Source organism: Propithecus coquereli, unplaced genomic scaffold, assembly GCF_000956105.1.
Source record: "Propithecus coquereli isolate 6110/MARCELLA unplaced genomic scaffold, Pcoq_1.0 Scaffold111, whole genome shotgun sequence".
Classification (NCBI taxonomy): Eukaryota; Metazoa; Chordata; class Mammalia; order Primates; family Indriidae; genus Propithecus; species Propithecus coquereli.
Window position 1 is genome coordinate 795,478 of NW_012135081.1, and position 27,395 is coordinate 822,872.

General features: G+C 44.0%; 1 protein-coding gene across 1 annotated transcript in view; it reads right to left on the bottom strand.

The window, feature by feature from the left end:
- Window positions 1-20,766, bottom strand: part of FAM186B (family with sequence similarity 186, member B) — a 21,764-nt gene extending 998 nt beyond the window's left edge. Inside the window, exons 1-6 of the mRNA XM_012653712.1 lie at window positions 20,501-20,766; window positions 19,413-19,638; window positions 18,219-18,401; window positions 13,905-15,576; window positions 13,155-13,347; window positions 613-782 (exon numbers count right to left, since the gene is read on the bottom strand). Coding sequence (XP_012509166.1) covers window positions 613-782; window positions 13,155-13,347; window positions 13,905-15,576; window positions 18,219-18,401; window positions 19,413-19,638; window positions 20,501-20,596 — 2,540 coding nt within the window. The 5' untranslated portion in view covers window positions 20,597-20,766. The remainder of the gene's footprint in view (window positions 1-612; window positions 783-13,154; window positions 13,348-13,904; window positions 15,577-18,218; window positions 18,402-19,412; window positions 19,639-20,500) is intronic.
- Between the last annotated feature and the right edge of the window lie 6,629 nt (window positions 20,767-27,395).

Sequence of the window (27,395 nt, forward strand, 5' to 3'; positions counted from 1 at the left end):
AATAAAAATAAAAAAAAATTATATGGACAGGCCAATGGCAGGTGCCAGATTGATGCACAGGGTGGTAATGGTTGTAAGTGTTCAGTCCTCAGAGTCCTTCAGTTGCGTAGTTTTTTGTTTGGTTGGTTGGTTTTTTGTTTTTGAAACAGAGTCTCGCTCTGCTGCCCAGGCTAGAGTGCTGTGGCGTCAGCCTAGCTCACAGCAACCTCAAACTCCTAGGCTCAAGCGATCCTCCTGCCTCAGCCTCCCAGGTAGCTGGGACTACAGGTGCATGCCACGATGCCCAGCTAATTTTTCTGTTTTTAGTAGAGACAGGGTCTTGCTCTTGCTCAGGCTGGTCTGGAACTCCTGAGTTCAAGTGATCCTCCCAACTCGGCCTCCCAGAGTGCTAGGGTTACAGGCGTGAGCCACTGCACGTGTCCTGCTGGTGCAGCTTGAAACACACTCGGTCAGGCTAGCCGACACATCACCACATGCACCCCACCTCTGGGTCAGTGTCTGGGTCAGAGGACAGACATCTTGTAACTTGTGGGGTGGTCTTGGCCTGTCTGTGCCCTGGCCTTGCTGCCCGCCTCCCCATCCATCCAGCTGGCTCAGCTTCCCCACACCTACCAGGCCATCTGCAAGGGCACACTTCCCTGGTGCTTGGATGGAAAGGGCTGCTTGCTGGTGGGGCCGCTGGGGCGAATGCGCTGGAGTAAGGCTGGGGGCGATTTGCACTGCCTTGGCTTTGGTGAGGTGACCACAGGGATGTTCAGGTGAACGTTCCACTCCAGCTGGAGCTAGAGGAACCAGCAGAGAGGTATCAGGGAGAAGGAAGTTATGCCCTCTCTAGGATGGCAAGAGGCACTCCCTGACTGTTGGTGCCCCTGCTGGGCTCACAGCTGAGCAGAGAAGGTAAGGCCCAGGGAATCCCATTTATTCCATTTAGAAACCTCCAGGACCCCAGGGTATAAGATCTTTCCTAGAGATTCCTTGAACTCACATTTCCTGGGTTAGTTCCTATTTTCTCCTTTGTTGTGAGGAATCTGGGCAATTGGCAAAACAGCAAGGAAGAAAACTAAAAGAAACCAGACCAGCTAGAATTTCAAGAGAGCACGTGCAGGATTCCTGGCATGGGGCCAGGTCGTGCCTGGCGTGCACTGGGTATCTTTGCACCCAGCCCCAGCCCTAGCACTGGGCAAGTTGCTGAGGGAGCCCTCACAGCCACTCAAAAAATTATCATATGGTCCCTTTCCTTTTCAACTCCAAACAAACTTAGCAAGTCAAGATACTTACAGGAGATCATCAGGACTGGTATAACATATTATGAAACAATTGGGATAAACCTCCATGGCCAAGGCCAACTTCCTAATGCCAGCACTTGCACTGAATGCCTCAGCATGCTGTCTCCCAGACTCAGGCCACTGCTGCTCAGGACTCAGGGGGGATAGTCCCTGACCCAACCCTAGGGTATATCCCAGCAGGTTCTGACTCACTGCTCTGGGACTCTCCAGTCCCTAGGGACCATGTCAGCACTTGCTGCCTCTGTGCTGCTAAGTAGCTAGGGAAAAAGTGGAGGAAACTAAAACCAGCCTTCTTTCTCCTAGCCTCAGATCCGGAGCTGAGGGCTGCTCATACCAAAGCCGTGGTGTTGCAAATGAAAGAGTCTAGCAAGGAAAGGTCAATACTCATGGCTAGTGCAGAGAGCTACTCCTGACATATAAAAGATGGATATGAATGTAAACCCAATGCTTGTAATAGGAACAGAATTATTAATATTCTCAAAGGATATGAATTCTTATTTGCTTGGTGAGTTCCTATTTTTCCTTTGTTGTAGAGAATCTGGAAAATGGGTAAAATAGCAATGAAAAATATTAAAAGATGTCAGAAGTGTGTGTTTATGTATGTGTTTATATACGTGTGTGTGTGCGTGTGTGGGTATATACACACATACAAAATAAAGAGTAAAAAGAGGAGGAAATGGGAGTCTTTGATTCCATTATCCCCAAATTTTAGCTATTATCTTTTTGGCCTTATGAATTTTGATTTTTTAAAACTTTCTGTACTATTTTAGATCCATTTGAAGTGTCAGAAATTTCAAGGATTCCCATATGATAGTAAGTTTACTCTTTATATATAAATAAATTTATTCTCTCTCTCTATATATATATACATATGTGTGTGTGTGTGTGTGTGTGTGTGTGTGTATATATATATATATATATATATATATATATAAATTTTTAAATAAATAGAGACAAGGTCTTGCTGTGTTGCCCAGGCTGGTCTTGAACTCCTGGGCTCAAGTGATCCACCTGCCTCAGCCTCCCAGAGTATACAGGCATGAGCCAACACGCCCCGCCATACTTTTATTTTTGGCGATTTAGTATATAGATAATTATTGATATATACAGGAATCCATTGTCCCTCAGGGGTCTATGGCTCCTAGATTAGTAATCACTTATCTAGACCAAGAGAAAAGGAAATTTGGGTCTTAGAGATAGTGTTTGGGAGTTAAAGAGGTTTTTTGGATATGGGAGAACAGGAGAGGACAGAAAAGATGAGAGAAAATAAGCATTAGTATGGATTGTAAATTGGACCCCCTTTAGTGATTTGAATGACCCAGTTAAAGGTTGGGGTAACTTTTTAATTATTTTTGGTTGCTGAGCCTTATATCCCTGAATAGGATACAATGGCAAACTAGGTCACATAGCATCTTGGGATTTATTTGGGGTGCATCTGATATATGAATGCTCAAATCAGGTCTGTACATTTTGGATGATTACCTTAGTGAATACTGCTGCCAAGGTAAAGTGGGTGGGTTCGAAAGAGTAAGGTTTCTCCTAGTGTCAGTTTCCAGGGAGAAAATATGAGTTCTCAACAAGGACATGGAAAAAATGAGGATAGGCCCTAGGTATTCTGTTGGCCTAGCCCTAGACCAATGGTTCTGAACCCATGGGCCACAGTCCCCTGAGGGGCAATTGATTTTTTGCAAAGGGCCCAAGAATGCAAGTACATACCAAAAATTGTACATGGAATAAATAAAAAGTAAAACTACTATCATATAGGAATCCTTGGAACTTTTAACATTAAAAATGGATCCTAATACTACAGGGACTTTTTTTGAAGGCATAAACTAGTGATAATGGAATAACAGGGACTTGTTTACCTTCTGCCTTAAATAACTAGTATAGGCCAAACAAAATATATAAAACAATGATTTTAGACATTCAGGCAATAGGCATGCAAGTCAGTGATCCCTGAGAGAAAGGAAACAAATGAGAGTGTGTCCAGGCCATAGCATAGGGCTGGGAACCCAAACAGAGGCCTTTCAGTAGCCTTGCTAAGTCAAAAAGACAGTGTTCAAAGTTCCAAGAAGCCAAGATGACTAGAATTTGAAAAGCAGAGTAACAAAGAGGAGGAAATTATATCATAAGAAAGCTCCAAAAATCTGCAGAAGAGTCCCCTCAAGTCTTTGTGCAGGCATGGAAGGAAACTACCTACTAAGCTAGAGGAAGAACCACTGGGCAAGAACAGGCAGAACGCTCCTCAGAGCTCACATATTGTTGGGAGGAGTTTGTGTTCACATATTTAAAGTACTGAAAGAAAAAACTGTCCACTTAGAATTCTTGAACTCCTGACCTCAAGTGATCCTCCCACCTTGTCCTCCCAGAGTGCTAGGATTACAGGCATGAGCCACCATGCCCGGCCTGACTTAGAATTCTATATCTAGCAAAAATATCTTTCAAAACTGTAAGCTAAATAAATACTTTTTCAGACATACCAAAGCTGAGAAAATTCATCACCAACAGATGAGCACTGTGAGAAATGTTAAAGGAAGTCCTTCAGGCAGAAAGAAAATGATACCAGATATAAATTTGGATCTGTACAAAAGAATAAAGAGCACTGGATATGTGGGTAAATCTAAAAGATTATTGGTTGTTTAAGGAAAAAGTCATAACAATGTACAGTCATCACGTGCTATCTGTGGGGGATTGGTTCCAGGACCACTTACAAATACCAGAGTTTGAGGATGCTCACTTGCCTTGCATAGGTGTAGTATTGGCTTATTACCTACCCACATCCTCCCTTATATTTTAAATCACCTCTAGATTATTTATAACACCTAATACAATGTAAGTGGTATATAAATAGTTGTTATACTATACCATTATAATGACAAGGAAAAAAAGTCTGTACATGTTCAGCACAGATGCTGCCAACCAGTTTTTTTTTCCAAATATTTTTCAATCTGAGGTTGGTTAAATCCATGGGTGCAGAACCCATGGATTTGCAGGGCCAACTGTGTTAGGGGATTTATAACATATATAGGGGCAAAGTATATGACAAAAATAGGACAAAGGCCAGGAAGGGTGAAATGAATACATACCATTGTAAGTTTCTTATACACGAAATAATATTATTTGAAAGTAGACTATGATACGTTAAAAAGTTATACTGTAAACCCTAGAGCAACCATTAAAAATAACAAAACAAAGAGGTGTAGCTAATATGCCAAGAGTGGAGATAAAATGAAATTATTATTAAAAACTCAATTACTCCAAAAGAAGGCAGGAAAAGAGAAAAAAGACCAAAGAATAGATGGGACAAATAGAAATGAAGAGCAAATTGTAGATTTAAACCTAACTATGTTGATAATCACATCAAATACAAATAGTCTAAAACCTCCAAATAAAAGATAAAGATTGATGATTGCATAAAAAAAGCAAGACCCGATTATAAGATATCAATTAAAAACCCAATTTAAATATAGAAACATAGAGGCCGGGCGCGGTGGCTCACGCCTGTAATCCTAGCACTCTGGGAGGCCGAGGCAGGCGGATCGTTCGAGCTCAGGAGTTCGAGACCAGCCTGAGCAAGAGCAAGACCCCGTCTCTACTAAAAATAGAAAGAAATTAATCGGACAACTAAAAATATATAGAAAAAATTAGCCGGGCATGGTGGCACATGCCTGTAGTCCCAGCTACTTGGGAGGCTGAGGCAGAAGGATTGCTTGAGCCCAGGAATATGAGGTTGCTGTGAGCTAGGCTGATGCCACGGCACTCTAGCTGGGGCAAAAGAGTGAGACTCTGCCTCAAAAAAAAAAAAAAAATATAGAAACAGAGAGTTCAAGAGTAAAAGAATGGAAAATGATATGCCATGAAAACACTAAATAAATGAAAGCTAAAGTGACTGTATCAAAGTACATATAAAAGTAAGGGATATATAACTAGGGATAAGGAGGGCCATTTCATAAGGATAAAAGGCCAAATTTTCAAGAGTACATAAACAATCTTAGATGTGTATGCATCTAATTACAGAGCTTCAAAGTACTTGAAATACAAACATATAAAACTGAAATAAGTAGACGTAAATGGAGAGCCATATCATGCTTATACATTGAAAGAATAAATATTGTCAAGATGTCATCTCTCTCAAAATTGATCTGTAGTTTCAATCCAATCCCAATAAAAATTCAAGCTGGCTTTTTTATAGAGATTGACAAACTGATGCTAAAATTATATAGATTAGGACCAGGAATATCCAGAACATTTCTGACAAAAACAAAGTTGGGAGAATGACATCATCTGATTACAAAACTTATTATGAAACTGGAATTATTCAGACAGCGTGGTATTGGCAAAAGGACAGACATACAGATCAAAGAAACAAAATAGATATTCTAGAAGGAGAACCACATGTGAGTGGTCAATTGATTTTTGGCAAAGGTGCCAAGGCAATTCAGTAGGGAAAGAATAATTTTTTCAAAAAATGGCCAGGCACAGTGACTCACGCCTATAATCCTATCACTTTGGGAAGCCAAGGTAGGAGGATCACTTGAGCCCAGGAATTTGAGACCAGCCTGGGCAATAGTGAGACCCCATCTCTACAAAAAAAAAAAAAAGCCGGGTATGCTGGTGTGTGCCTGTAGTCCCATCTACTCGGAAGCTGAGGCAGGAGGACTGCTTGAGTCCAAGCTATGATGATTCCACTGCACCCTGGCCCGAGCAACAGAGTAAGACCCTGTCTCAAAAAAAAAAAAAAAGGAACAATTGGATATCCATGTGCCAAAAAACAAAAGACAAAAAACAAACAACCTCAACTCTTACTTCATACCATATGCAAAAATTAACTTCAAGTGGATCACAGACCTGAACGTAAAACTATCAAACTATGAAAACATATGAGAAAATCTTTGTGACATTGGGTTGAGCAAATATTTTTTAAAATAGAGCACAAAACACATGAACTATAGAAGGAAAAAATTGGTAAATTGGACTTCATTAAAATTAAAACCTTTTTCTTCTTCAAAAGACATTAAGTAAGTGAAAAGGTATGCCACAGGCTGAAAGATAATATTCACAAAATATATGTCTGATAAAGAACTTGCATCTGAATATACAAAGAATTCTTTTTTTTTTTCTTTTTTTTGAGACAGAGTCTCACTCTTTTGCCCAGGCTAGAGTGAGTGCCGTGGCGTCAGCCTAGCTCACAGCAACCTCAAACCCCTGGGCTCAAGCGATCCTCCTGCCTCAGCCTCCCGAGTAGCTGGGACTACAGGCATGCACCACCATGCCCGGCTAATTTTTTCTATATATTTTTAGTTGTCCGATTAATTTCTTTCTATTTTTAGTAGAGACGGGGTCTCGCTCTTGCTCAGGCTGGTTTCGAACTCCTGAGCTCAAACAATCCGCCCGCCTCGGCCTCCCAGAGAGCTAGGATTACAGGCGTGAGCCACCGTGCCCGGCCAAAAAAGTCTAAAATAAAAGATTTGAAAAACAGCCCGAAACAATTGAAAAAGGCAACTTGGAGGATCCTGAGACTGTGCAAGGATATGAAGACTTCCCAAAACTATTTTTAACGTTCTCACAGTGGCAAGAGAAAATGTGGTGTCCAAGAAATGATTTTTATTTTAAAAATCAGAGAACAAGAAAGAGTTTTTGTAAACTAAAATAGGATAGCAGGGCCAGGTGTGGTGGCTCACACCTGTAGTCCCAGCACTTTGGGAGGCTGAGATGGGAGGATTACTTCAGGCCAGGAGTTTGAGACAAGCCTGGGCAACATAGCAAGGCCCTGTCTCTAATAGGATAACTATTATCAAGAAGATAGGAGATAACAAGTGTTGGCAAGGGTGTGGAGAATAGGGAACCCTTGCACATTGTTGTGGGAAGGTAGATTAGTGCAGCCATTGTGGAAAACAGTAAGGAAGTTCCAAAAGAAAGAAAAAATGGAATTACTATATGATCCAGCAATCCTCCTTCTGGGTATATACAAAGAAAATGAAATCACTACTTCATAAAGATAACTAACTGCAGCCCGGCGTGGTGGCTCACGCCTGTAATCCTAGCACTCTGGGAGGTGGGAGGATCGCTCGAGGTCAGGAGTTCGAGACCAGCCTGAGCAAGAGGGAGACCCCGTCTCTACTAAAAAATAGAAAGAAATGATCTGGACAACTAAAAACGTATATATAGAAAAAATTAGCCGGGCATGCTGGCACATGCCTGTAGTCCCAGCTACTCGGGAGGCTGAGGCAGTAGGATGGCTTGAGCCCAGGAGTTTGAGGTTGCTGTGAGCTAGGCTGATACCATGGCACTCTAACCCAGGCAACAGAGTGAGACTCTGTCTCAAAACAAACAAACAAACAAACAAAGATAACTAAGTGCACTTCCATGTTCATTGCAGCATTATTCACATTATTCACACACACAAAAAAATAGCTAGGTGTAATGGTGCACACCTGTAGTTCCAGCTACTCAAGAGGCTGAGGTGGGAGGATAACTTGAGTCCAGGAGTTCAAGGCTCCAGTGAGCAGTGATTGCATCACTGCACTCCAGCCTGGACAACAGAGTGAGATTCTTGTCTCTGAAAATAAATAGATAGATAGATAGATAGGATAGCAGGAAAAAAAAGCTTAGTAAAAGGACTAAAAATAAAGTCAATGAACTATCCCAGAAAGTAGAGTGAAAATGAAAAGAACTGGGAAATAGCAGAGAAAAGAAAGTTGGATAATCTGTCCAGAAGTTCTAATATCTGAATAGCAGGAGTTCTAAAAATGAAGAACAGAAAAAATGAAGTAGAGGAAGTCACTGAATGCACTGGTTCTCAAACATTTTGGTCTCAGGACCTTTTTTTTTTGGCACTCTTAAAAATTATTGACACCAAAGGGCTATCAATGTTTGCTGTGTTAGATATTAAAACAGAAAAATTTTAAACATTTATTCATTAATTAAGAATCAATGATAAACTCATTATGTGTTAATATAAATAAAATATTCTTTAAGAAAAATAACTGTGTTTTCTAAACCAAAATACATTTAGTAAGAAGAGTGGGATTGTTTTATATTTTATGCAAATTTATTTAATTTCTGGCTTATTGGAAGACAGCGGGAATTTCAGATCTGGCTTCTGCTTTCAATCTGTTGCATTATGTTGTTGTGTTTGAGGTATATGAAGGAAACCCAGCCTCACCAGCTATGTAGCTGGACAAGGGAGAAGTTGGATTTTCTTCCTTTCAGATAATTGCGGATAATAATTGCGGGGAACGTGGCCAGTGTTCCCTGCAAAAAACCGGGTCCCTTTGGTAGAGTTGCAAGGGATAAGAAAATAATAGAGAGAAATGGAAAATGGAAGAAATAAAAGAATACACTGAGACAAAGATATAGTTTTATAAGTTTATAAAGATTATAGGCAAAGCGGGAGTTCAGGGGGCTTAGACCTCTCTGTTGGTCTCAAAAGCCCCGAATGAGGTCTTACATGGTAACTTATAGGAAATACTGAACAATTGTCAGGGGTAACAGATTTACATAACAGCAGGTAGTTCCTCTCAGGTTAACAGATTTTCAAAAGGCTTTTACAGAAGGCTTCTACAGATTCTTTAACTAATTCTATTTACGTGAGCAAACGGTTACAAAGTCTTTCAAAGGTTAATTTCTAAATTCTAAGGTAAGTTTATCATTTAAACAGAGGGGTTAAACAGAGATATGTAAGCTCCATGTTTATTAGGTTATTGTGAATGGAGACAGGTAGTCTAGAGTGGTTTAAACAAAAGCTTTGCTTTTAGCCATTCGGGAAGCTGTCGTTTCCGGGAAGCTGTTTGTTCCGGAGGGCACTCCATTGTCAGCTCTCAGCCTATAGTTTTTAACAGATTCACTTGTGCTTTACAAAGCAAATCCAATTCTTTAGGTCTGAGAAACACGGCGCCTCGTGGGATACAGCCGCTACTGCCTTTCAGAGACGCCCTTCCGAGTGTAACAGCATTCGAAATGCAAACCAACACGTTCACATATTCCTTCAGGGCAAAGCTCTGAAAAACTCCTAAGACAAATCCTGTCCCCAAACATGTTTAATACCAATTCATGGAGCAACAAATAATCTACCAGAACTCCAAAAATGGCAGTTTCTTAAAGGTTAGTTACACTGTGGAAACTCAAATTGTATCAGTGAACATTTCATACAGTTAGGCTAACATGTATTAGTCTATCTTGCAACTAGAATGGATTTTTACAAATGCATGATTTTGTAACATCATGCATTTGGTCACATGGAAGATATTGAGTCATTAAGATATGCAACTCGTCCAAATGCTGACACATTTCATTATATAATTAAAAAAAATCACATTTGTTAATATCATCACCAAGTTTATCAGGGAAGGCTTTAAATATTGAGACTATGTCAAGCTCATGGTGGTGAATACAAGTTTTCCAAAATCCTAAATTTTCTCTTGGGAGCTAAAATTCTATCATTGATTAATAATACTGTCAATTTGTTTCTTACTTTTAAAAAATAAACTTGTCTCATTCACTTTTGGGAAAATATCTGCTGAATACCATAGTTTGTCAGTCCCTATTTCAGGTAAAAATGGTGCTCCATGAAAAAAGCAGCTAGTTCAGTTTGCAGTCCACACAATTGCTTTTCCTCAAGATAGCCCTCATGTGTCTATATGCAGCAGAAATGCTTTATGCACATTTCCCGTGTTGTCACACAGAAATATTAAAAAGACGTGTACTCAGGGGTTGAGATTAATAATTTTTACTGCTTCATCTAATATTCCCAAATAAAACCTCTTACATTCCTAAGTGAAACTGTCTTTTTTTTTTTTAAACGAGTGTGCAGTAGAAAAGAACAGTGACCACTAGAACAGTTTGATTCTCACTAGTGTGCCAGCAGTTTTACCCACTATTACTTTTGTTCCATCAGTGCATATGTCAGCACAGTAAAAAAGGCAAGTAAAGTCTTCTTAGTATAAAAATAGTTTTAAAACTCAATAGCAAGAAAACATATAACCTGATTTAAAAATGGGCATAGGACCCAAATAGACATTTATCCAAAGAAGACATAAAAACGCCCAACAGGTATATGAAAAGGTGCTCAACATCATTAATCATCAGGGAAATACAAATCGAAACCACAATGAGATATCATCTCATACCTGTTAGGATAACTATTATCAAGAAGACAAGAGATAACAAGTGTTGGCAAGGGTGTGGAGAAAAGGGAACCCTTATACATTGTTGTAGGAAGGTAGATTAGTGCAGCCATTGTGGAAAACAGTAAGGAAGTTCCAAAAGAAATAAAAAATGGAATTACTATATGATCCAGCAATCCTCCTTCTGGGTATATACAAAGGAAATGAAATCATTACTTCATAAAGACAACTAACTGTACTTCCGTGTTCATTGCAGCATTATTCATGACAGCAAAGATACGGAAACAACCTAGCCATCCATTAGTGAATGAATGAATAAAGATACTGTCGTGTATACAGTCATGTGCTGCATAACAACATTTTGCTAAACAATGGACTACATATATGACAGTGGTCCTGTAGATTATAATACCATATTTTTTCTGTACCTTTTCTATGTTTAGTTATGTTTAGGTAAATATTTACCATTGTGTTGTAATTGCCTAAAGTATTCAGAACAGCAACATGGTTTGTAGCCTAGGAGCAACAGGCTATACCATGTAGCCTAGGTGTATAGTAAGCTATACCACCTAGGTGTGTATAAGGATACTCTACGGTGTTTGCACAATGACTAAATCATCTACCAAAGCATTTGTCAGAACATTATTCCCATTGTTAAGCGACGCACCACTGTATATACAATGGAATATTATTTAGCCTTAAAAAAGGAGATCCTGCCTGGGCATGGTGGCTCACGCCTGTAATCCTAGCACTGTGGGCGGCCAAGGCGGGAGGATTGCTTGAGGTCAGGAGTTCAAGACCAGCCTGAGCAAGAGTGAGACCCTGTTTCTACAAAAAATAGAAAAATTAGCTGACATAGCACATACCTGGAGTCCCACCTACCTAGGAGGCTGAGGCAGGAGGATCACTTGAGCCCTCCTGCCTCAGGAAGAGTTTGAGGTTACAATGAGCTATGATGACACCACTGCACTCTGGCTAGGGCGACAGAGCAAGACTCTGTCTCAAAAAAAAAAAAAAAAAAGGAGATCCTACCATTTACCACAACATGGTTGGACCTGGATGACATTATGCTAAGTGAAATAAGCCAGGTACAGAAAGAAAAATATTACATGATCTCACCTATATGTGGAATCTAAAAGAAAAAAAAGTCAAATATAGAGAAAATAAAATGGTTACCAGGTTGGGGGGTGGAAGGGAGAGATGATATAGGTCAAAGGATACAAAATAGCAAATATGTAGGATGAACAAGTCAAAAGATATAACATACACATGAGGATTATAGTTAATAGTGTATTGAATTTAGAATTTTTGCCAAATGAGTAGATTATAGTTGCTTTTGCCACAGGGGAGATAAAAATGGGTAACTATGTGAGGATGATAAATATGCTAATTTGTTTTACTATAGTAACCATTTTACTATGTGTGTATCTTTTTTTTTTAAGAGACAAGGTCTCCCTCTGTCACTCAGGCTAGAGTGTAGTGGCATCATCATATCTCACTGTAATCTCAAACCCCTGAGCTCAAGCGATCCTCCTGCCTCAGCCTCCTGAGTAGCTGGGACTGCAGGCGCGTGCCACCACACCTAGCTAAATTTGTTGTAGAAATGGGGTTTCACTATGTTGCCCAGGCTGATCCTGAACTCCTGGCCTCAAGTGATTCTCCCGCCTAAGCCTCCCAAAGTGCTGGGATTAACAGGCATGAGCCACCATATCTCATATCATGTTGTATACCTTAAATATACACAATAAATGTATTTAAATAAATAATAAAAATAGTTTTGACTTCCTGCATTCCCTGAAAAGGTCTAGATGATCCCCAGGGGTCAGCAGACCATACTTTGAAAATGGCTGATCTAACGTAAAATGTGAGAAAACATTCTAGAACTAAAGGATGTAAGTTTCCAACTGGAACTGGCAGACTAAATGCCCAACAAAGTGGATAAAAATAGGCCCGTATCAGGCTTATAATTATGAAATTATGGAACAATGGCGACAGATTCTGTTAGCTCTCAGAGAGTAAAAATAGGCCAAACCCATAGGATCAGGACTCAGAATGACTCTCAACAGCAACATCAGTACCTAAAAGGCAGTAAGCAGTACCTTCAAAATGGTGAGGGAAAATGGATTCTAACCTAGACTTCCACATCCAGGCAAGCTATCAATTAAGAGTGAGGGTGGATATTAAGTAAAGATATTTTCAGACAACCAGGGTCTCAGCGGTTTAACTTCCATGCACCCTTTGTCAGAATGTGACTGGGGAGGTACTCCACTAAAACAAGGGAGTGAACCAAGAAAGGAGAGACCTGGAATGTAGAACGTGAAGGAGCTGGCCCAGGGGAGAAGCAAAGCAAGTGCCATGCAAGAGGCTGAAGGTGACAGCTGTGCTCGTAGCGTGGGGATCAGCCAGACGTGACAGGAGCAGAGCAGAGAGAGCCACAGAAAAGGGCGAATCCCAGCACAAAGTCAGGACTGCAGTGTCCAGCTACCCGCATACTCCGGAATAATCTTCTCTTCCATAACTCTTTGTGAAGGGTCCCTTCACAAAGGGACCCGCATACACACAGATGGGAAAGCTGTCCTCCCTTACACTCAGGCCACTTCCTGCCTTCACCTCTTCCTGGTTCAGATTCTTTAACCTGCCCTCTCATTTCCCATCTGTCCCCTGCCCCCAGTCACACCTCCCCATCCCCATGGGCTGTGCTGACACACACCCCTGCCCCAGGCAGCCCTGGGGGGGGGCCCACCTTGGGGAACATGGTCACCATGCTGCTCAGGCACTCTCGGCGCTTCTCCTCCAGGCCCTTCTGCTTGTTGGTCCAGGTCTGCAGCCTGCAGTTCTGCAGGTGGTCGATGTTTTCCAGGAAGATGTAGAGGCTCTGGGCCTTGTGGGGAGCCCCTGCTTCTCGCATGATTTGTATGTGGTTGATCACTTCTTGTCTGAGAAGAGAGGAGAAGGAATTTAGGAAATAGAGAGAGGCCTCGTCCTCCCCTGAGTCTGTTAATCAGAGATGACTCTGTCTTCTGTAATTCCTGGGAACAAGAAAAGAAACAGAGGTTGGAGGTCGAAGAGAGCTGGGGAAAATAGGGTGCAGAAGAGTGGGAGGTGGTATCAGGTGAGGAGCCTTGGGGTTGGGATGAAAACAGGAAGAGAAAAAAGCAAGACAGGGGGAGCACATTAGGTGGGTTATGGACTGGGCAGTAGGAAGAGAGGAAGAAATACGGCAGTGGCATAGAGGAAAAGCCCACTAAGGGACAGCAACCTGTAAGTGTCCTACCTCTCACATTTGCAGGGGTTGCCCAGGGCCCCGAGGCCAGACGTGCTTTGCTAGTCCTCTTTGTCAGTCCCCTTCCTCAGGAGACCTTGCCCTGGCCTGGGGAGATTCTCCCCACCCCCCTTGCCCTGCACTCCTTCTCTCCCACCGAGAATATGTTGTCTCTGCCCACATACTGAAGTGCGTGTGGGTGGGTGCCAGGTGGGTGCAGGGAGGACCTACCGGAGGCTCTGGAAGCATCTGTAGAGGATGTATTTATGGCACAGGTACTGCAGCCGGAATGTGTTCAGCTCCATGGTGGTGGTGGTGAGGTCTAGCAGCTTGCTGCGCAGGTAGTGGGGCAGCCCCAACTCAGACTCCTCACTCAGGAGCTGTAGATTCTTCCTCTGGGCCTCCATGTCCATGTGGTACACCTTCTCCTTAACGGTTGCTGGGGATATCTGCAAAGAGGGCTTGGTCACTCTTCGGATGGATGTCCCAGGGATGGGAAAGGAGGCAGATTTCTTGGGCTTTGTGGGAACGCGGTGGGCCTGTTGTTTATGGGTAAATCCGATTGAACTCATGGGTCTCCAATTTCCCAGGGCAGGCTGCTGGGTATTAGGGGACCTGGGCAAGTGTGGCCTCCTGACTTGGTGAGCAGATTGGGCCCGGGTTCCGGGGGGCGCTAGCAATGGCTCCGCCTTCTCCAAATCCCACCATCGACTGGTGTGTTTGAAGATCATCCTCTCCGCATCCTCCTTTGGCTGTTCCAGTTCTCTCTGTGGGCTCTCTTGCTCCTTTTCTGGCTGGTCAAATCTGTGCCGTTGCTTCCTGGCTGCATCCTCCATCTCCCACTGCTGCAGCTTCTCCTGGTGCTCCTCCTCCAGCAGGGCCCCCTTCTTCTGCCGCTGCAGCCACATCTCCTCCTCCTTCAGCCACCGCTGCCTCCGCTTCTCCCAGCTAAGTTCCTCCTCCCAGTGCTCCACTTGGCTCTGCGAGGGAACCTTCCTGGAGTTCTCTAGAGACAGCTGCTTCCTAGAATGGGAATTGATTTGGAGTCCTTCCTTCTCCTGGAAGTAGTCCTCCTGGTGGTCTTTGTCTTTGTGGCCTGAGCTTTCTACCACTAGTCTTTCGCATTTTTTAGGAAACTTATGATGCGCTGAGGGTAGCAACACAGGCTCAAGGCTTTCAGTGCCCTTGCTGCTGAACACATCTGCAATCCTCAGGTGCGTGGTCATGGTGGAAAGTGGCTGATGTGCTGAAGGTGTAGCACCACTGGCCCAGGCCATGGCTAAGGGACTTGGGGAAAGTGGTGAAAATAACTGCTTCTCCTCCTTGGGCTCTTCTTGGGTTTCCTCCATGACTGTTTCTTTCTTTGGGAGAGTGTCTTTCTCAGGGGGGTCTGGGGAGTCAACAAGAACCTTGGCAAGGTCTTCTGCTTGACCCCTATCAGTCTGAGCCTTCTTCAGCTGGAACTCTAAAGCATGCTTTATCAGGAGAATGTCATGGTACTTTTGGCCTAGAATTTCTACCTCCTTTAGTAGAGCATCCCTCTTGCTTTCAAGGACTTGAATAGACTTCTGGAAGTACAGCCTCTGGCTGCTTAGCTCTTTGGTCATCTCTGTTTGCAGGTGCTTGTATTTGGTCTCCAGGCTCCTGTTCTCCTTGTGCTGAAGGATCAAGGCCTTGTTGAGGTTCTCCACCATGGTGGACATGTACCTGATGGCTCTGACCTCCCCCTTGTTGAACATGTTAGAGTCTAGGAGCTCCTGCAACATGGACTTCACCTCGAAGACCTTCATGCAGGTAGTGTGATTGTTCTGGAGCATCTGCTCTGGGCTTGGTGGCTGAGGGTAAGGTGTAGATTTTTGTGGACTTTTTTCCTGCCAGCCCTGCCAGAAGGTACATTTGGACACTGGGGGAGGTGGAGAGAAAAAAGGCAACAAATTCTCATGAATCCCAAGGATTACACTGATTCTCCGGACCCTGCTTGGCCAAAATTCCTTTCCAACCCTCTTAGGGATTTGGCAAGAATAAGGCACTGGGAAGCCAGGTGCGGTGGCTCACGCATATAATCCCAGCTACTCAGGCGACTGAGGCAGGAGGATCGCTTGCGCCCAGGAGCTGGAGGCTGCAGTGAGCTGTGATCGTGTCACTGCACTCCAACGGAGTGAGACCCCATCTCTTAAAAAAAAAAAAAATAAGGTGTTGGAGCTGTATGTTGGGCCAGGGGAGATGTTGTCAGGAGGGACCTCTGCTGGTGGGCTCAGATCTTGCCCAGAGCTTACCCGCAGGGTCTGCCAGCTCCACAGCGCCTGCAGAGCCCAGAGAGGCCTGGAATAGTCAATCCAGTTCAACTCAATTCAACACACTCCTGATCCTCCATATCCCCCTAGAGTAGAGTTATTTTTCTAAATATCCACTTCTCAGCCCCAATATCTGTGTTTGGCTTCCTTCTGCCAACCACCCAAACCCTTAAGCCCACCTTGGGAAGCTTCATTTCCCTTCCCTGTTACCACTGGACTGTGCTTGTAGAGAATTTATCATATGGTCCTGCAATTGTCCACATGTTTTATTTTATTTTATTCACATCTTATGAATAATGTCTTTTTCCGTTTTGAGGAATCACAAACTCCTGTGATACTCTGATGAGATCAGTGGACCCTCTCTCCGGATTGTGCATGCGGTGCTCAAGCCCATTGACAGACCTCAGTTCCTCCAAGGCTGGATCACGGCCGTAGTTATACCCCCTGTGCCTGCTATGTGTAGGGCTGGGGGAGTGATTGTCTTGGAGTGTCCATTCATTCGCCTGTTCAGTAAACATCCCCGATGGAAAAAACAGTGGCTAACTTTGGATGAGGGGATATGGGAAATGTGGACAGTAAGTGACACTGAAATTAAGCTAGCATCCCTCTAGTACTCCACGGAGAACCCACGTGGCCTAGTGGTTCAGAGCTTGGATTCTGGAACGAGATGACTTGAGTTTGAATCCCATTTTTCCCACTTGCCTGAGGCAAGTTTCCTAACTTCTCAGTGCCTTAGTTTCCTAATCTGAAAAATGAGGATAATCATAGCATCTATTTTATAAAACTTAATTAGATTATACATGTTTAATGCCAAGGACAGCACTAGGTACCTAGTAAGTGCTTGATAAATAATCCCTAAAAAGAGAGAAATAAAACACAATCTATACCCTTCAGGAGCTTATAATCTAGCAAGGAAATTAGTCAAGTATACAAATAACTATATTTTAAGACACAGTGTGGTAAAGACTGTAGGAGATTGTCTCCTCATCCACTTTTCCCTCCCTTCCCCATCCCCGCAACTATCAACCTTACTTGACTGATAATAAACCTTACCATGAGAATCAATGGTAAATGCCAATGTTAGCTGTTATTTATTAAGCCCTGAGCATGTTCCCAGCATGCTGTCAGACACCTCACGCAGTGTGGAAGCCTTCCCACAACCCTGCAGGTAGGCAGTACCCTCCTCTTTTTATATATGAAGAAACTGAGGCTCAGAGAGATGAAGTAACTTGCCCAAAGCCAGGAATTGGCAGAGATGAGATTCTAACTCAAGCCTGCTTGACTCCAAAGGCCATGTTCTTGAGTAATATTAAGAAGCTAGAAAACCTAAGCGTGGGGTCTGGCTTTGCCACTTGTTTTCTTTGTGGCTCCTTCCCTTCTCTGAGCTTCCATGTTCTCATCTGCAAAGTGCAGGAGTTTGATAATCTCATGTCCCTTCCAGTGTTTTTTTGTTTTTTGTTTTTTGACACAGAGTCTCATTCTGTTGCCCCAACTAGAGTGCCGTGGTGTCAGCCTAGCTTACAGCAACCTCAAACTCCTGGGCTCAAGCGATCCTCCTGCTTCAGCCTCCCGAGTAGCTGGGACTACAGGCATGTGCCACCATGCCCGGCTAATTTTTTTCTATATATTTTTAGTTGTCCAGCTAATTTATTTCTATTTTTTTAGTAGAGATGGGGTCTTGCTCTTGCTCAGGCTGGTCTCGAACTCCTGAGCTCAATGATCTGCCCACCTTGGCCTCCCAAAGTGCTAGGATTACAGGCGTGAGCCACCGCGCCCGGCCTCCTTCCAGTGTTGATGGGAGTAAGACGTCAAGGCTCAGCCATGCTGGGGACTGGCCATCTCTGGGGCAGCCATAATCAGGATGGCTCTAGAGGAGCCTCTGGCTGAGCCTCCCCAAACTGCCTGGCCCTGCAGCTGGGTTTCAAGTGAGGAAAGGATGTTCCTCAGGCTCTAGCTACAAATGCCAGCCTTCTTGCCTTCTGGCCTTGTTCCTTAGAACCCTCGTGAGGCCACAGCTCTAGGGAACGCCCCCCAGGGACCTGTTTCCACATCACGCCTACCTCCAATGACCGTCAGTGCTCGGCCAGGGTTCAACACCCCAGCCCCGTGCCACTGCCCATCCACCTCAAGTAAAGCTTCTATAGGGAGGAGGGTGAGAAGGACCCCTAACAAACCCAGTCCGTGGCTTCTCCCTGAGATGTCCTCCACTCATCCCCACCCAGCTCCCCGCCCAGGTGCTCCCGGAACCTACTTTGTGCCCTTTTCTTTTGTTCTTCTATGAGAGTGGAGCAAAGGGAAATGAGTGACTTGATGCCTCCTTTGGTGGCAATGAGGGAGAGAGGTAACACTTTCTCTATCCCCTCAATCCATTCGTCCAGGGCTGCTTCTTCCTCTTCACTCCTCCTGTTCCTGATCTCATAGGTCAGACTGTCACCTGGAGAAGGAGTAAGAGTGAAGGCTAAGAACAGTCTGTCCTCCAGGGAGGCAGCCCTACAGCACAGGGGTAACAGCAGCTTTGAGGTCAGATTGGTTTCACCTCTTACTAGCTATGTGACGTTGGGCAAGTCACTCATTCCCCTGATACTCAGTTTCCTTCCCTGTAAAAGGGTTGGGTGAAGATTAAATGAGATAATATATATGAAATAATTAACATAAGGCCTGCCATGTAGAAATACACAATAGACATTAAATAGTATTGTTGTGCTATACAGCCAGGGAAGTGTCTGTCTTGTTATTGCTCTATGCCCATTGCCTGGTCCAATATCTGAACAATTAAATGAATTAAGTGGAGTTAACAACTCTCTTAATTCTTGAGGTGAGCTGAAGGACCACTGAACTGAGAGCTCCCAGAGGGCAGGGCAATGTGGGAAGCAGGGCATATCCCTATACCATTTTCTTCCAACACTGGAGCATCCAGCACACCTCACAGCACACAGGTCCTGTGATGCGATGACTCTGATCTGAATGAGGGTAGCACCCGGCTTCAGGCTGAATGTCGCTGGTCCATACCCAAACAGCTGTACCCATTGCTTACAGCTGGCATCAGTGCCCATGCAGTAAGGGTTGTTTAGTGCTTTGACTATCACCCTTGGGGTCCTCTCTAAAATAGCTAGTGTGGGTTTGAATTTAGTTTCTATGCTGCTAAAAAAATGGGATGTTATAATGGACCCATGACTTAGGCTTCATCATGTATTCAGTTAATGTCATGATCTGGTACATTCTGGACACCTCCATGTTTGCCCCTCTGGGGCGTGAAGGTGATGTGCTGTGACATGAGTGGTGGATGTGTCATGGGGGAAGGGGTATCGCAATATGTCCTTTGCTCTCTCTGTGCCCATCAGTAAACGCTGACCTAGGTAGAGAAAGGAGAAGACTAAGCAAGCTGGGACCAGCGTCTTGCGGGGAGGGAACCACCGTCAGTACTGTGCCCAGGCTGCACACTCACCCCAGTCACCCAGCCAGTGGAGAATTTCATATAGGTGCTTTTCTTTAATCTTAGCATCTTTGGAGAAGGAGGCAATTTTCTCCAGCAAGATGAATCTCTTCTTGCCCTTCTGCCCCATCCGGTGAGATTTTGCCTTTTCTTTTAAATCATATCCTAATTCTTCCTGGAAGCGGTTGATGACACAACTGACATTGCCCAAGATGTCTGAAAGCTGGGTAGAAATATCCTGTATGGGAGGCGGCAGATTGTAGCATTTAGGGCTGTGGGCTTGAATTAGATGTGATGTGCTAGCAGGATGACTCTAGACAGGTCACTTACCTCTTTGGGTCTCAGTTTTCTTATTTTTAAAGTGGGAATCATTATACCTATGTCCCAGGGTTTGTGTAAGGGTTAAATAAATTAATATTTGTAAAGTGTTTAGAATAGTACCTGGCACATAAAAATGTTAGCTCTTATTATAATTTTGATTATTAAGAAGACCAGGAAGGGACAGAATGCTAAAAATCCACAGTGCACATTTCTTTAGAATTTCAGAACTTGCTGGGGATTTCTGGATGTCTGTCCTTGTGAGGATCCAAAGGCAACAGAAAACTGGAAAAATGAGGCCCAAGAAACCCTCAGATCAGAGGCTCAAATAAAAAATGCTCTAGAGCCTTGCAGTGCAGGGTGATTACAGCCTCTGGCCATTTCCCCAACCCCCATGAACTTCCAGCGCTCAGCTTGGGGGATTCTGGAGGGTTGTCAGGAACAGGCCCTGAATCAAGAAATATGGGCCTTTCTGCCTGCCCTCCTTGGACTTACCATTATGTGCCCCAGGGCTATCCTGGAGCTTCCAGTGCCCTTCCCTGCAGTCTTCTTCCTTCCTGGTCCCAGCTCTGCCTCAGAGGAGTGGTTGATTTTAGCTTACCCTGCAGAGGCCCAGTCTAGGAGATGGATATTTTGTAGTAATCTGTCTGCAAACCCAGGTTGCTAAGTATCCCAGGACCCCCTGAGGAACCAGAGCTGGAATCTTACTCAAACCTGGGATCAGTCCCCAACCTCCACATCAGACCCCAATAGAAGGGTGATTCCTTCATCTCAGGGGCTACCTCTTGAGCCCGAGTTAGCTGGGCAGTCTCAATCCTCGAGATGATGGCTTTCACTGAGGCAGGAGTTACCAACTGTGGGGGGTTGTCCTTCTCCATTTTGAATCACTCTTTCAGTCATAAGATGTCCTGTGTCTCTGATCCACAGGCCTGCACACATAATATTGGCTGCTTTGGAGGTTAAGGGCCCCAGGGTTGTTCCTGGGTACCCACTGCCTAGCCACAGATCCTCCAGTAACTGCCGAACACTGGGTTCCAATTGACCTTTTACCCAGTGACATCATCAGTTTGATTAGAGGAAGTAGATGATTAGACTCGCTGTTAGCTATCTACCTGGTTATCTAACTTTTCATCTATTACCTAATTATATTTACTTGACCTGCTGCTTTTTAAAAAATATTAAATGAAGCCAAGGCAGGAGGATCATTTGGGGCCAGGAGTTTGAGACCAGCCTGGGCAACATAATAAGACCCCATCTCTACTAAAAATAGAAAAATTAGCCAGACGTCATGGTGTGCACCTGCAGTCCCAGCTACTGGGGAGGCTGAAGCAGGAGGATGGCTTGAGCCCAGGAGTTTGAGGTTGCAGTGAACTATGATGATGCCATGGTACTCTACCAGGCAAGAGACAGTGAGACTCTGTCTTAAAAAAAAAAACAAAAAAACGAAGAAGAAGATATACAAATGATAAATAAGCGCATAAAAAGACTCTCAACATCATTAGTCACTGCATTAGGGAAATGAAAATTAAAACCACAAGGAGATACCAATTCTGATAAGGATGAATCAGATGATAAAAAGCATGACAGTGCCGAGTGTTGTGAAGGATGTTGGGAAAGTGAAACCCTCATACAGTATATCTCTGGAAAAGAGTTTCATAGTTTTTTAAAGTTACATAAATACCATATATCTCAGCAATCCTACTCTTAAGTATTTAGTTTTTATTTTCAAAATATATGTCATACACAAATATTCATAAGTGGCCCTATTTGTAATAGCGCAAACCTGTAAAATACCCAAACCAGTCCGTCAATTGGTGGATGGATAAGCAACGTGTAGTAGGTCCATGCAATGAAATACAGTACTTCACATTAAAAAGAAATGAACTACTGACACATGCAATGACATGGATAATCTCAAAAGCATTATTTTAAGTCAAAGAAGCCAGACACAAACTCCTACAAACTGTATGATTCCATTGATGAAATTCTAGGAAGGCAAAATGATAGTGCCAGAAAGCACATCAGTAGATTCCAGGAGCCGGATGAGGGGGCAGGAGACCGACTGCAAAAGGGCGGAAAGAAGGTTTTTGAGTAAAGGAAATGACTATGATAATGGTCACATGACTGCATACATTTGTGAGAATACATTGTGTTGCACATTTAAAATTGGTGAATTCTATTATATGTAAATTATACCTCAATAAAGCTGATTTTTAAAAATGCAATGTTTTGTAATGCCCAAGACTGTGGAGGGATTGTGGGCAAATATTAATAGTATAAGGGTCTGGAAGTTATTCAGGAGGGTATTGGAGGGTGTAAGGAAATAACTCTTCCTCCTTTCTCAGTGGTAAGTCTCCTCTATTTTCATACCCTTTTCCCCTGGGGCTGGGATGATCCTTCTTCCAGACATTAGTCCTTCTACAACCCTCTGCCATGGGCAGCTCCATGGCCAGCTGCAACACCTTCACCACAGTTCAAAAGCCACATCAGGTGATCACTAGCCCAGGAGAGATGTTTACAAACTTTTAAAAAAAGCAGCCAACCCCCTTTTCCAAGCAAAGCTTTATGCAGAACCTTATTATCTAACACAAATAAATACAATATTTTATTAGTATATATTTACATTATAAGTTTAACTTCATGACATCTTTGTGTTATAAAGCCATTTAATGTCAACAAGCCTGTTTTGATGAAGCCAGAAATTTGATATTCATGTATATATTTTTCAACTACTGTTTTAAAAACCGTTAAAATATACTTGAGGATTCTGGGTGAAAGTGGTGGATTGAACACATGCATCTAAATTTGCTCTACTGAAAACCCACTAAAGCTATAGCAAAGGGATTTTTGAAGGCATAAGTCCACAGGGACAAGGGAAACAGAAGAGAAGACGTGAACAAAATATTTTAGGAAGCAGGAAACCAGATGGTTAAGTGGTTACTGACTTATACTGGGGAAAGATAGATCCTAAGGCAGCAGCAGGACAACCATATGGCTAATGGAACTGGTTGTGCCAGACCAGAGATAGGCAGTCTCCTTTGTATGACAACCCTGAGAAGGGAGACCTAAGGATGCTGACATCAGAGATTCCCAACCAGATCACTGTGCAAAGAAACTCATGACTGACGAGCCCATCCATGTACCTGAACAGAGAACAAATGATTCCAATCAGCTTTTTGGTGACCTATCTCGTAAGTGTAAGTAGACAACCAATGATTGTAAAACCTCCAAGAAAAGAATCTAACATGGAAGACAGAGACTAAAACAACAGAAAAAGAAATTTGGAGCAAACAGAGATATATTTAGAGAGAAGAAAAATAACAAAACTCTCAGTAATAGCTTCTGAGATAAGATAAGCTATTGCAACCCTGATACAAAATAAGATGGTATGAAAAGGAGTATTTGGAGAATAAAGATAAAATAAAAGCAATAAAAATCGTTAAAATATTGAAAAACTCAGTAGAAGAATGGGAAGATAAAGTTGAGGAAATCTCTCAGAAAACAAAGTAAAAAAGATGGAAAGTTGGAGAGAAAAAATAAGAACTTAGAAGGAACAGTCCAACAGGTTCATCATCCAAATTATAGGAGTTCCAAAAAACAAAGAATACAGAAATTAGAAGGGAGGAAATCATCCATAGGATGATTCAAGATTATTCCCCAGAAGTGAGGGGCACTGAGTGCCCAGCACAACAGAAGAAAATAGCCTCTCACCAAGACATACTACTGAAATTTCAGAACTGAAGAAGTTCAGAGAGGGGAAAAGTAACTTACAAAGGATAAGGAATTAAAAGGCTTCAGACTTTTCAACAGCAATAATGGGAGCTAGAAGGCAATATAGCAATGCCTTCATAATTCTGAAGGAATTCAATACCCAACCAGACAACCAATCTAAGGGTAGGGTGGACAAATGACATTGGCTAACATGCTAAGTTCCTAAACAATTTACCTTCCCCTTTCTCAGAAAGCTTCCAGAAGATGGTCTCCTTCAAAAAGAGGGAGTAAATCAAGAAAGACATGGAATATGGTAAATAAAAGATACAACAAAAGAGAAAGGCAAAGGAAATGCTCAGGAGACTGAGAAAGGAGATGTCAAGTTGCCAGATGTGCAGCAAGGTTAAGGGATAAACACTCAGACTGGAGCAGTTCAAAGTGTTCTCAAGAAGATGAAGTGGATAGAATTATCTGCTGTATCTAGGTATTCTGAGAAGGGATTTAGTGCTCGCTTTGGCAGCACATATACTGAAATTGGAACGATACAGAGATTAGCATGGCCCCTGCACAAGGATGACACGCAAATTCGTGAAGCGTTCCATAAAAAATATAAAATAAAATAAAAATTAAAAAAAAAAAGAGAAGGGATTTAGACAACTGGGGGAAGAGTTTGAGGCAGATTTTGTGATGAATACACATAAAATAAACAAATGAAAAACAAGATAATTATTTCCAGGAAAAATAAAAAATTTGTTCAGAAAAGGAAATATAATCAAAGTTTTCTACCTGATTCAACTGTGAATAGCATATGTAGTCATAGTGTTATAGGAATTGAAAATTGAACAAAATTGTTATAGAATTAAATTTGGCAGATGGGAGATGGAAATGATGTATAAGTGGTGGGGAGAGGGAGAGGAAAAAGAGCTAAATCCTCAGATCTGCCCCTACTCTTTGGGAGGGTGAGGGCAAGACTATAAACGGAGACTCAAATACTAAATATTTCACTGTTATAAATTAAGCTAACAAACTGTTATACTCCTAACTTTACAAAAATATACCTTTGTAAGAACCTGGAAGGCCAGGTTCTAAATTAGAACTTTCAGACTCTCCAGAGTTCTATGCTAAAAAATGATAGCCTCCAGCCCTTTGTTCTGGTCTGACCCCCTTCCCTCCTGCCTTTGGCTGTGTCGCGCATTGACAGAACCTCACACAGGGTCCTATGGACAACCCAGCTAATGCTCACACCTCTCTCTGCAAACAGCTGCCCTGGCTACCCAGCCCCCTCTCAGGCCTGGGGATGCCCACACCATCAGCAAGTTCTGCCTGGGGAGGAGAGATACAAGGATGAAGCTGGTGCAAATCCAGGAAGCAAGCTGGGCAAGGAATTCCAGGGACCCAGGTATTCTGAATGTTAGGCAGGGACCAAATCTGCAGGTGGCAGATACAGGACAGGAGGGAGGTTCCTAGGGGTGGAGAAGCCAGGGAAGGGACCACAGGAAAACATAGCTAACAACCACAAAGAGCAGGAACTTGAGGTTTTGAGGCATATACACCTGTGGAGCTGCAACTTTGCTATAAGAACACCTGTCAATCATGTATATCAATCATCTGGTAACAACCCACACCTCCCATAAGCCCTCGTTGGGACCAGGCTAATAAAAGGAAACCACCTGGGAGTCCTTGACGTCCTTCTCCACTTGTGGAGACCGACCCGTTCCTCTCTGGAACGTACTCTCACTTCATATAGCTCCCTTCTTCTCTGCAACAAAAGCCATTTGTGTGGAATTGCTTCCTGTCTGTGGCCACTCTGTCACACCGGCCCTACTTGTGAATTTTTCAAGCAAGGAGCCAAAGAACCAGGACAACAGTCCACCGAGAGGCCAGACCTGACGAGAATATAGTCTGTAAGTGGGCATATCCCCTTGACTCTCACCCTGTGGGGAGGGATGCAGCCAGAAGAGGGCCAGAGGGATGAAGGTAAATGCCAAAAGAAACAGCTGAAAGAGCTGAAAATGGTTGCCTCCAGAAAGGGGAATATGATGGGGGCAGAGCTCTGCTGTTTGTCTTAACAAATCTTATGCAATTATTTGATTCTTTAAAATATGTGTCTATGTGTCCTAAGAAATTTAAAATTTTTAAAAATTTTAAAAATGTGATTGATACAAATTTATGGAACTGCCGAATTTCTATACCTAGAGTTCTCAATAATAAAGTTTGAAAACCACAGGACCGAGACCCTCATCTGAAGCCACCTAGGAATTGTTGTGATTAAAACGACAGTGAAGTTTCTCTCTGCAGCAGCCTTCCAGAATGAATCCCACTTCCTTTTCCTCCCATTTGTCTGTCACCTTTAATTGAGGACATCAACTTCCACTTCACGTTAATTGTTTTTTTGCCTCTCTTCTGCTAGATTCTAAGCTTCTTCCAATAATCCGGCTCACAGTTCTTTGGATCTCAGGAACCTAGCACAGTGCCAAGCATGGAGTACTAACGCAGGTAAGCGCAGATGAATAAAGCAAACGGGAAGCATTTTTTACCCAGGCTTTGGCGGGAAGGCATTCAATCCTTGTGTACCCGCATGCCTTGAGACCTTCAACATGTTCATCAAATAGCTTTAGATTAGTTTCCTTACCTACCTACTTATTTCACACTTTAAATTCCTATGAAAGATCGGGCCCCTGCCCTGCTGAGTTCACCGCGTAGTGGGAGCCAGATTCCAAAAGTACTTCAGGGTTGTGTGAGAAGCACGTGTACACCCTTGAGGGCAGGCATTTCGGGGATTTGTCTGCTCTTTTTCAAACTGCTGTATGCTCAGTGCCTGGAACAGTTCCTGGTACCTAACAGGTGCTCAATAAATAATTCATGAGTTAATTAATTAATGTAAAAGTGCTAAAATAATTACAGCAAATTAAAAAATGCTTTATGACGTGCAAGGGTATCCTATATGCGGAATGAATGCTTCGGCCCAGCCCCCAGTCCCCGCAGCGATGGCCGGGGACGCGACAGCCAGCACCGAGGCAGGGGAGTCGCAGAGGCGCACCGTGCCCGGGCACTCGCGCTCGGCGCCACTTGACGCAGCCCAGCGTTGGCCGCTGGGGCCGTCAGTCAAGCCCGGGAGCAGGCGTGCCCCGCCCCTCGGGGGGCGGACCCCGGGACTGTGGCGCGGGGCGGGGCCTGGATCTCCGCGCCGGGGGGCGGGGCCGGGCCCGGGCACACCGGGCCGGTTGGAGCCCCGCTTGGCGGCGGGAGCAACCGGAGCCCCGGCCACGAAGGGGTGCGACCCCCCACTGGCTCCGCCCTCCCGGCTGCGGCCTGGCCAATCAGAACGGCTTTTACTGGCGGGTGGGCTGAGCTGGCCCAGCTGCTCCGAGGCTCTGGCATGGTAACGTCCCCGCGCGGGGGTGGAGGGGCCCGGGGCGGTCCCACAGAGTCCCTTGCAGCCCGGGACGGGGGCAGAGGGGAGGGGAGGCCACTGGGGATACCAGGACCCCGGGGGAGAGCAAGGGGAACGAGGGGTGAGGGAGAGGAGCTCAGGAGGGGGGATGGGGGGTGGGGATTTGGGGGAGAAGGGGCGGGGGAGGCCATGATGGAGCATGGCGGGGGGTGTGCGGCAGGGGGTGAGAGGGGGACGAGATTTGCGGGACTGGGTGAAGAGGAGGAAGGGAAGATGTGAGGGATGGGTTTGTGGAGGTAGGTTGGGAAAGAAGAGAGCGGGAGATAAGGGAACCGGAGGACAAGGGGAAAGGTGGGACCACAGTTTTCTCTCCTGGGATATCTGGCGTACGGCATGCTCCTCCCCAGATTTAGTGCTTGTTCCCTTTGGAAGCCCTGGGTGCTCCATAAGACCACTTGGAGGCTCCCTGCTCCGTTTACCTGCATTTGCGAGACTTTGTTTCCAGAGGTGAAGAGCGGGCTTCTGAGGAAAGAGAGGCTTCCAGCCCCTGGCTCTGTCATCAACAAATTGCG